Source organism: Acanthisitta chloris, unplaced genomic scaffold (genome assembly GCF_000695815.1).
Source record: "Acanthisitta chloris isolate BGI_N310 unplaced genomic scaffold, ASM69581v1 Scaffold34610, whole genome shotgun sequence".
NCBI classification, from domain to species: Eukaryota; Metazoa; Chordata; class Aves; order Passeriformes; family Acanthisittidae; genus Acanthisitta; species Acanthisitta chloris.
In genome coordinates this window covers 13,227-24,961 of record NW_008650494.1, presented here as the reverse complement: position 1 = coordinate 24,961, position 11,735 = coordinate 13,227, and the positions used below count along the sequence as shown (strand labels likewise).

Sequence of the window (11,735 nt, the reverse complement as noted above, 5' to 3'; positions counted from 1 at the left end):
TATTTATCTATGTATATACATATATACACACACAAATTCAAGTTGTATATAAACCCTTTTTTTCCCATTGTTTGGAACCTGCAACAGTGAGGGACTGTTATTTATTAAGTCAAATAAATGTTAAATCATAGCTTTAAGACTGCAGACCATTAAAAAGGGTGAGCACCCAAAGTTTCTGCATAAGAACTATGTGCTGACTTTTTGGCATGATGTTTTATTCTCTAAAGTAAAGTGTAAAGTAATTACTGGTGTAGTCTTTGAAAAAACATATTTATGTTTCATCACAGAACAGAAAAATATCAAAAAAGCTTTAAATATAAATAGTTACTGTGTTCCAGTATTTTTCTTGTGCTGATGAATGTAAGGATTCATTGCAAACATCACTTTGAAACACGTGTGACTGCCATATATTTATTAGGTTGATATTAACCAGATTCATATATATTTAGAATTGCATTATGATTATCTACAATTTGTACTAGCTTAATTCTTTCCAAATCCAGTTACTTCTAGAGCTGGACATCTGTGACTATACATCTACATATTGTCTCTCTGTGGCTGCAAAAATATCCCAAAAAAATTCCAAATGCTGTGGGATGTTCCTGATGAATATAGTCTATGAAACTGCTTTAACTTTCATCTAGAAAAGAAATTTCTTAGCCACTTTCATCTTTCAGTTCAATGAAAACCACACAGAAAAATTCCTTTGTTTAAAATAACTGCATATGTCTGCAATTTGGCTTCTGGAAGCTGCTGCATTTAGGTTGTTTTTAGTATGTGATTTAGGTCTACAGAGGACTTCAATCCACAGGTCTTAGAGCTATGCTTTCCTAAACTAATGTAAATTTAGGGGAGATTTGATTTCTGTCAACTTAGATCTAATGTGTAGTGTCCTACTATAATTATTATATTCACTCTTACAATTCATTCTTATGATCACAGTTCTCAAAACTGTTTAGATTCAGTTTGCCGAAATGCCAAGTTCTTATCTACAAATCTGAATTGTGATGATCTTTTAGCTGCATATATAAAGTGACATGGAGAGGGATTGGATCACTGGAAAGCTAGTTGACTTTTTTCAACTGTATCAGTATTCTAGTAAGGAATATTGTCTCTGTTCATATATCTTACTCCAGGTGTTACTACAAGTTTTTCCATGTCATGCTGTTTTAACTTGTGTATTTGCATATGGTATGAATTTAACATACTGCATAAATAAAATGGATAAAATTAACATAAAAGGAATTAAACCTAATAATTACATCTCTGACTGTCTCTGCTTTCTAAAAATACTCTTCTGTGGCATTGTACAGATTGCTTAACTCACTGTTGTCTTATACCATATTGAGTTCCACAGAGGAAGTGTACAACCTGGGCAGTTATGAGGAAAATTGTTGCTAGAAATGGGATTACTGGATTATTTGCTGGTAAGTATTTTCTTATCTCTAAAAAAATAATTGGACTAGAGAATTTTTTCAGCATTAACAAGTGACTATGTAATATTTCCATATCTGAGCACTGTCAGTTATGGAATAGTTTGCATATATAAACAGACATGCATCTATCCAGAGATAATTTTGTTGCTCTCTTCACAGGTTACTAAGGTATAGCTGTCCCAGATGGACACAATTTATTTTGAAAATAGAAGGACTGGGTTTGACAAATATGGCTGGACTGGCAATAAAAAATGGTGCTCAAAGGTTCAGTTCAGAAAAAGGTTTTTTTTTTCAAATTTGTTGATTTCTTTAGCTGGAGTTTTTCAGAAAGAATTGGTGCAAATAAAAATGAATGTATTGTAGGTTAGGAACCTACAGGAGAGAGGTTTTTCAAGGCTGAGAAAGACTCTTGAATGCATTTTTTAGTCCAGTGCTAAAAATCTCAAAACAGTCATTACTGTTGCAGAGTATATTTAGGAGTAGCCATCCCAAGTTTTATAGGTGGTATCAGCCGAGACACAAAGAACTTTATATCACAGAATTTGTTCCTCTTCAATCTCTCAATACATTATTTCTGCTTTCTCTTAAGAGTCTACTTCAAATGGAAATGTTTGTGTTCTGGATGGAGGGCATTTTTACAGTAGATTTATTTTTCTATGGCTTGTTATTCCAAGGAGGAATGGGGGTGTTTGTGCCCAATTTGAATGGGGAAAGCTGAAAGTTTTCATTCATGGGTTCAAGAGCAGTACTACAGTGAATATACAGAGACACTTGAGAAAAATGCTGGTATGTTCCTTTGGCTTTTCTAGATGTTTATTTTTATACCTTACAGAAAGTCATGTATCATAGCTTCCAAAAGACCTGGGCTTCACCAGGGTTCATCACCATTATCAAGTTTGTCTTAAGAAACATCTGAGTGTTTAGCAAGATGTCTGCAGTCATTTCAGCCCACATCAAATGAAACTGATTTTTTTTTCTGAGATGATGGCTTGGTAATAATTTACTAGACCAAGTATCACCAGACTATACCAGTATCTGAACGGGTTTTAAAGTGTTTAGCTTTTGAATATCCTCTTTTCTATGTATGGTAAGTGGAGATTGAAAATCCAACCTTGCATGTATATAAAAAACTCACAAGAGCACTTTAGAACTGACCTCTTGTGTGTACAGCTCAGGATGCTCATCTCCCTAAACTTGTAGTTCAGCTCCCCCCACATCCTTCTCCCAGGCCGTAGAGGAAGAGATTCCCATAACTTCTTGTCTTTAGCAAATCTACCTGATGGGTGAGGCACGTGTTGTCCTGTTCTGTGGAATGGCTGGGGACATACTCTGTCATTGCCAGGCACAGAAGTCCTTTCCAATGCACAAATGTTGTCCTGTGTGACTCTGGCAGCCTGAGGAGGAAATGACAAGATACTGAGATTAAAATTCTATCGAGATAAAAGCCTACAGTAGTTCATACTTAAATGAACTTCTGTAAGAGACATGCCAAACCCAGGATACTTACCTGTCTGGACCACACTGCATTGGTGCACTGGGGTGCCTTGTGTGAATGGTTACACGGTTGGTTAAGCCTTGCAAGACTTGTGTTTGCTGAAAGAGATTAAATTGCTTTACCTGCTGTACAGCGATGACATACCTGGATAACAGGATTTGCATATTTCAGAGCACTGATGCCAGCAGAATGCAAGACACCAAAAAGTATCAGTATTTTTAGCCATTTTGGGTAGAATTTAGTTAATTGATTAGGATAGCTATGCCTAAGTCTTGGCACATGAGTAACAGAGTTGTTCTCTTGATCTGCCACTGTTTCAGTTCAGTTGCCCACATGTAGCTGAGATGATGGGGGTTGTCTCCCTGGCTTCTTGCTACTGTTGCAAAGTGATGAGTTTTCCGTAGGTCATGGCATCATCAGCTCCCTGCAGATGTCTTTGCATTTCAAGTGGAAGTACATGGCTGGCTTTGTGTGGACAAGTGTATTCAGCCTTATTTTCCTATTGCTAGGTAATCTGAATCACTTTCTAAACTTCACTGACAAGATCACAGTTGACTGTAATGGGAGACCTCTAACACTTTAATTTGTACATGTGACCAGGATTCTCCCGTTTCAGTAGAGGTGCTGTAGGTTTTGAGAGATAGTGGTGGTGGAAAACAGGGTTTTTTACAGTCCAGCATGTTACTTGAGCTGTTTCCTCCCTGATTTTATCCACTTCAGGATTCAGGGCTTTGTGAACCTCTTGTTGTCCCACCTGAGAGGTCACAAGCCTCTGCTTGTCCCACGTGAGCACTGGCATTTAGGGGAGGACACACAGCCTGCCCTCAGGCCACTCTTCTGTGCTGGAGCACAGGAGCCCTGGGGGTCCAGGTGCTCCACCTCCCTGGAGAGTCAGAAGGGGCAGAGACACAATGGACTTGAGGCAACCAGGCCATACAGGATGACATAGGTGAGAGTGTAAGGTTATTACACTCATAATACCTACCACCAGTAAATTCAGTATTTTGAGGAACGGGGACAGGTAGGAATCACAGTTCTACACTGATATACTAAGGTATCAATATATTGTACTACAGCACTTGTTTGTTGGAAACAGATGATAGTGAATACTTTCCTTTCTCTCCTGGGCAGGTATCATTCCACGGCTGTTTAAAGTTGCTCCTGCTTGTGCCATAATGATCAGCACATACGAATATGGGAAGTCTTTCTTTTCTCACTTAAATGAAAAAATGAATCAACATCCTTAATTCTCACTCATCCAGTTGTCCGAAGTCACAGTGTATGGTGAAAGTTGTGCCAAATTTAAATCTGTGAAGATTACTGTTACATTTGGTAACCTCATTTTTAACTGTTTGTTTCACCAAGGATAAATTCACTTTTTTTTATTAAGACTAAGAAAATACACATCACCCTTAAGCTATCATTGGAGATTTTGTGAATTGCCTTGCAGCTGGAGAGAAAAAAGAATGGATAAGAAAAAACAAGAGGTATCACTATTCTTCAGTGAAAATCTAAAGGAGAAAAAAAATTGAGGCTGGACAGCAGTGAAGAATGACAATTGCCACTGTGTTAATTGTGAAGTCTGATTAAACATTTTTGTTAAGTATTTAAATTATGTTGAAAAATGTTTTGGGCTTCCAATTGTATGATATATTTATTTCTTAATAAGGTTGATACAGAATGAATGCAATAAATGCTTATTTATTCTTGCTGCTCGATACATGTTTCATTCTGTGCATGCTTGTTATTTGCAGCTGTGTATTTTGTGCAAGTGCATATTACAACACAGTCTTCAGTTTCTTCTCAGGTTTGTTTTAAATGAAAAATTCTTTATGTCAGACTGGAAAAAATATTTCATGCTCATTAGAGACCCAGAGAGCACAATGAGTACCTTGATGTAGGCTGCAGTGGCAGGTATTACTCTAAGAAATTAGAGCACACCCAAGCACTGAAGACAAGTGCCTGTACAGGTGTTCTGGAGGAACACTCCCTCACGTGTGTTTGAGAGGTGCAAGTTACCACTGTTACAAGGCTTCAAGGCAGGGCCAAGCCCTAGGGAGTTGGTGTGGGATCACCTGTCTTGGAAGGCCATGTTGGCCAGCATAAAGGCAGGTGGTTCCAAGCCAGTTTGACTCAGACATGCATCTCTCTGAAGGGAAGAGTGTATTTAGTTTGCTGCTGTAGACACAGCCACCATCTGCCACAGAGTGCTGCACACACGTGGTGTGAACAGCTGCAGCATCTCACTTGCCTGGAGGCATTTGAATTACTGAATCAAAGCTTCCTCTGTGCGATTTTTTTAAAAAAAATGTTTTTGACTACCCTCACTACCTTCCTTAATGCATTTTCAATGAAGTAGTTGAATTTTATGTTTTGTGTGTCTTAATCAGGGGTTTGTTGATACAAAAGCAACTCAGTAGCCAGGTCATGAAGAGACCAACATTCAGGTGTGCTTTACCCAAGAAATGGACTTCAGTCCTATTCAGCTGTGAAGAAGTTATCCCTGCACATTTGGCCTTGTTGAAAATTCATCACATGCTGAAAAATACTCCAGTTATAAAGGCATTAGGTACCATGTTACAGCATATGGTGCAGGCAGGAGATACTGCCAGAGGAGATACTTAGCACTGCTCCCCCACTGTGGCTTTTGAACAAGGCCTGTGATAAAACAGCAGCAGCAGATTTTGAATGACACTGAATGAAACATAGCAACAAAACCAGAGTCTTCCCCTTTTGCAAGAATTTGCTATAAGCTCAGTAATACTGTAATTTACTGAATGGTCTTAATCAAACAGTATAAAATAATACAGAGACAGAAACCTGCAACTAGTGATGATACAAAATGTTTAATTTACATGCAACATTTATGGAACGTCAAGGCAACAAAACATACAGTTTTGGCATTTTAAAATTATTTTTGTAAAAAGTGATTAATGTTTAGAACCTAGAAAGACACACAGAACTGATTTCCCATGCACAAAATGACACCCAGAAACTCAATGATGCCAGACTACATAAAAGACTACAGTTAAATGACACATGAATTTCACACCAGTAGCTCCAAGAAAGGAGCCATCAGTGAACATGACTGAAGATCATGATTATCATCCCTTCCAAAATACTGATGTAGTGTGTGAGAAGTGTTTAACAGCAAACAAGACCAATTAAATCACTGTACCTTGGTGTAGAATGTTAACTTGTGGAATCTGGATTCCCTCATTTTATTTGTAGTAAAAATGCATCCCTAGTTTACAAATTGATATTTAATAATATCGCTCAACTGTCATGAGAGAACAGGTGCTTAATGTGGTAACAAAAAAAGTTACATGAAGTAATGGGCATTCTGACAGTGCATGAAAAGATTTAATGGTCAGAGTTTGTTACAGAGAAATTAACTGGGTGGATACACGAGGGCTTGAAAGATGAGATCTGATGGACTTTGCTAAGCTGCTTTAAAATTCTGCATTAAAATGGCATCAGTAGTTGAGTACTGCCATGGATGCAGTGACCCCCAGCAGCATGGACTAGAGAGTTGAGGTGTATCTTGAACTTCCTCCAGGTAAATCCAACAGTGCCTTGAGTTCCAGAGATGGAACTCAACAGTTACAGAGATGGAGCTTCATACTTACAAAGGCTAAACATTTCCTGTAGTTTCACTATAAACCAAGTAAGTATGAATCCTCTTTCTTTCAAGCCCACCCTATGATGACCAGTTTATAGTAGTAGTGCCAAGGTACCATTACAAGAGGCAAATCAACTAAAACCATACAGAGTGTAGTGACATACTGTAAACACCTAAGAGTAAGCAATAATTAAAAATCTGACTTGTATTGCAGCTACTCATGTAAACAATTTATGAAACTTCTTTGGCACAAAAAAGCATTTTCCCTAGCACTTATAAATACAACATACTTACATGCATTTAACTTTTGTTTAAAAAGTCACTAATCATACTGATAAGCATTACCTTGATTAGCAAAATTCATAGATAAAGGATCCATTGTATCTTACAAAGAATTAAGAATATAGTTTGCAATTCAAAAATTAATTTGCAAACTTTGAATCTGTAGGGTGATCTGGAAAGTTAGTTTCATTTAAAAAAAATGTCTCCCTATTTTTTACCTTCTATCAATAATTTAAATCTATGGCAAGTAATTTGAGAAAACTGACTTCAAGAAATTCTGCTGTATTACCTAACCATGAAAAATACCTATTGCACTACTACAGGAATGAGAAGTGTTTAACATGGAAATACAGTCACTCCATTGTCTTTGTTTCACCTTTTTTCACTCTCCCTGGGATCTTACCAATAAACACAGAATCCAAACTTCCCAGGGTGCTAACCCCACCATCATTAGTCCTCATCTTTCCAGCAAGTTGTTTCTGGTATAACATTAGATTATCTGTAACTCAGGTCACTCAAAAGCATTTAGTGACTTTCCTCACCATTCACAAATCACTACCTATGCTTGATTTTATATGATCAAGTTACATTTGTTATTCACATGCAACTTCAAAGGTTTGTAAGATTGTTTCACTGTGATTGGGACATCAAAGTGCCATGATACTAATAGGAATGCAAAAACTAACACTGAGTCAACTTGAGCTGTTGATAGGTTAAATATGCTATTTGAGGTCCTACACAACATACACAGATGAAAAGCTGGAATTTTAGGTGAAGTATTTATTTGCCTAGAAAGACTGGCATTAAGGATTCCCTGTCTGTTCTGCAAGACTGATAGATATTTAAAGCACTGCAGAGAAGTCCAGTGGCTAGAGCAGGGCCAGGCCATTGCAAGGAGAAACAAAGCTGATGGCAATTAAATAGGGAACTGACTTCCAACAGTTTCATTTTAAAAATCAATCATAAGCATTGGATTATACATTCTGTACCTGACCAAGAGCTTTAAGTAATTCCAGACTAAAACAGAAAATCTGAAGAGTCCTCCAGGGGAAAAAAAAGGTGAATGAAAACTGACAGAGTTTGTGAATTACATGGGTAACCATGAAAAGAAAAAATAAAGCAGCTTATTTTTTTTTAACTCAGAACTAGCAGTCTTCATTGCAAGTCATTTTATGGAACATAAATGCATAAACCACAAAGCTCTTCCTTATTGTGTGTATCTCAAGATGGTGTTAAGCCCGGACTTGTCATCTCTGTTGTGGGACTTGCAAGATATTCACTTGATTTCAGACTTGTGAGAGATTTGTAGCTTGCTACTGATGTCAAAGAGCCACAAAGACCAAGCAATGATGGAGTGTCTTCCTTCCCTGTTAAGAAAAACAATAATTAAGCTAGTAATTTTTACAGCACAAGATGGCCACAAAAAAAAGAGAGAACAGAAAACACTGTTTTATCTACACTGTTATGAATTACATACTACTGCTTGAGCACAGGCATGCTTGATAAATGCAACTGGGAAGATACAATTGATGCCACAGCTTCCCTGCCCAGGTGGTGCAGAGATCCCTCCCTACCTGTGCATTACAGGCTGAGCTGTAGTCAGTCCCCTGCAGAAGCAGATCCAGAGGCTCCACTGACTACATGGTGAACTGAAGTTACTAATTCAAGCACCAGTTTCAGTCGAGTCCATTGTATGTAAATGGAAGTGACATTACTAATACAATACCAGTACCAGAGATCTAATTTTAAATCTTGCAGAAAGGAGTAGAATTAATGGGAATCAGGGTATATTTCTTTCAAAGTAAACATGTTTCGTCTTTTAAACCTTTGTAATTTGAAGTGTATTAGGGTCTGACCACTGGAAAAAGTCACACAGTGCAAATATCTGTCCTGTCATCCAACTACACCTGACTAGTTAGCATGAAATATACCCATAGGTATGAAACTGCATAAATAAGACAATTTCTCTGTTTATTTTCTTTCTTCCCTTCTCAGAATATCTGTTCAAGTTATTCTGTGCCAACTCTGCTAATAAATTACATTACAAAGAATTGGATCTACCTATTTTCATCCTTCTGGCTCACGTATAAAACAGAAAAATCAAAATCACCTTAAACTAGAGGTTAAAATGAATGCAAAAAGGTCACAGGCTCAAGATTTTATTGAAAGGCCAATCTACCCACATTTTTTTAAAAATCACATCTATAAAGCAGCATTTCTTAAATGTGTATTGCATCTTCCTGACAGGAAGATTTTATTCTCTTGAGAAGGATGTAAGAAAAAAACCCAAACCGTGCCCTGCCCAATAATTCATTATGAAAAAAGCAAAGTGACATGTAGTTCTCTTGCATCATTTGTGGTTCTTACTAGCAGTTTCCAGTAGAATTTAGGTCTTACCTCTACTGAGCTTTTTTCCTCAGAAGCCTTTATTACCTTAAAAACTACATTTAAATACTACATTCAACATGAGGACATAAAATAAACAGAGCAGTGTAATACTGTTTGGGCACAGCCCTCCATTTCAACTACTGTGATGCTAGAAGTCTGACTATAACAGTGGGCTTAAGAATAATGTGAAAATTTACTACTTGTAATTGTTTACTTAAAACTGCCACATTGAGAGTTAGACCAGAGGTATCACAGCACAATCACCATGTCTTACAAAGTTATATGAATGCTCCAGTGCTGATGAACCTCACTAATACAAAAGTGAGATGTTACACCTGCTTTAAAGACAGTGTTGAAATCAAAACCTAAAAACTATTACCATCACTGTTTTTGCCACACTTTGATTTACAGAAAATAAAACAAAGCATAACTTCAAAGGATTAACATCGAAAAAAAAAACAGTTGAAAGTAGATCTGCACAAGAACTCTCTTCATAATAGCTATGCTGATTCTGTTTCAATTTCTCTAAGCTAACCTGAATTTAGATTTTTGAGACTGCTTACAGTTTTTGAAAACTTCTGAATTTTACATCCTTAATATTTTAAAACCAAGAAAGTTTAATGCTTATGCATTATAACTATATAACTAAGTCTCTGTATTGTCAAGTCTCTTTAAAGTTTACATTTGATGAGATACAAAAAGGATTTTTATAACAGTTTATACACAAAATACTACTATTTCAGAAGTCGTCTAGTATTTCTCTGCTATTCACAATTGCCCACAAGATGGAGCAGCTAAGCTTTTAAAAGCTCACAGGTTTTGAGCAGGGAGGTGTGTGTGCGTACACCACGTTTATATACACGGTTTATATCATGTTCCTCTCTCTATTTGAATGCAAACACTGTCAGGCTGCATCTCCACAGATAAATGTTAAATGTAAGATGTATGAATGACAGTGGCAGATGCAAATCCAGTCCCTTTAATCTTTCTTTAAGAACTAAAAAAGGAAACAAATAGTTTGTTATAGTAGAAAGATGACAGAAGATCCTCCTTGTAGCTGAGCTGACTGGCTCCGTGACGGAGAAGGGAGGTATGCAACATATTTGAAGCTTAGCTTTAAATACCACCCGAAGTCTTATAATTACTGGGGCAGTGGGTAGGGTATCTTCATAAACCCAAATTTATTTGAAGTGTAGTCTTTAGAAAAACAAACACTTTGCGTAAGAATGAAAAATATGCTTTACAATGCATATTTTCTTTCATTATCTCACAGGGACTGAAGTTCAGAGCTATGAAGAACAACATTAAAGGAAGCCACTAGACTGGCTCTGTACCTTCATTTAACAAGTTCATTCCATCCTGCTTCCCATCCTGTGAGTGACCTGGATCCAGAGAGGATTGAGAAAGACTACCATCTGCTGAAAGTTGGTCCAGACTTTGAAAACTCTTCCTGCAAAGCAAGTAATATTTTACACCAACACATTTAAAGATCTAACTAGGTATCTTCAAGTCCCCTTAAATATTTTTCTAAAAACAACTAGGCAATTAGTCTTTCTTCTCTTAAACACTGTTTTTGTTTGTTTCCTTCCTACACCAGTATTTTTCCTAAAACAATTATTTCTCTCTCCCTTTTTTTGATTAAATCCAAAGGAAGGAAATTTCTAAGCAAGAGAAACTGATTCTCTTTGCCACCTGATCCTTGTACATTGTAATAGGTAACTCTGACAGGATACATTTCAGAGTATGCTGAGGGAAATATGTAATTTTCAGTTTTCCTGTTCCTCTAAAGGGGAATCAAAATAAATATTAAACTTACTCATCCCATTGTTGATTGTGCTTTCTATAGAGTAGAGTGTCCAAGGCAACAGCATTGACATCCAGAGCTCCTGGGGAAGGCCACTGATTGGTGAGGTGAGTAGTTAATTCTTGTCTCGATCTCAAGTCATTATTCTTTAGCACAGTTCTGTGAATACAAAAAACAGTAAACCCATATCTATTAAATGAAACTCCTTAAGGTACAGAAAGTAAACCCAGGACAAATAGTCCTGACAATGTTGATCATAGAATCACAAAATCATCAAGGTTGGATGAGACTTTCAAAATCTTCCAGTCCAACCATCCACCTAGCACTACCACTATAACCCTAAACCACTAAATCATATCACCCAGTGCCAGATCCAAATGCCTCTTAAACACCTCCAGGGACAGTGACTCTACCACGTGCCTGAATAGACTATTCCAATGCCTGACCACCCTAACAGTGAATAATTTTTTTCTAATATCTAATCTGTATCTCCCCTGTCTCATCTTAAAGCCATTTCCTCTAGTCCTCTCACTGCAGGCATGGCAGAAGAAACCATCCCTAAACTCTTTACAATCCCCTTTCAGGTAGTTGTAGACAGCCATGAGGTCACCCCTTAGCCACCTCTTCGCAAGGCTAAATAAACCCAACTCCCTCAGCCATTCCTCATACAACACGTGCTCCAGACCTTTTATGAGCCTTGCTGCCCTT

General features: G+C 37.3%; 1 protein-coding gene across 1 annotated transcript; it reads right to left on the bottom strand.

Annotated features, from left to right (window-relative positions):
* Positions 1–7,746: 7,746 nt before the first annotated feature.
* LOC103797015 (RUN domain-containing protein 3B-like) lies at positions 7,747–11,186 on the bottom strand (the record flags this gene model as incomplete). Its single annotated transcript, XM_009069211.1, has 3 exons — positions 7,747–8,202; positions 10,558–10,673; positions 11,040–11,186. Coding segments are annotated over 3 exons (409 nt in total), but the record flags the coding sequence as incomplete, so codon positions are not given.
* Between the last annotated feature and the right edge of the window lie 549 nt (positions 11,187–11,735).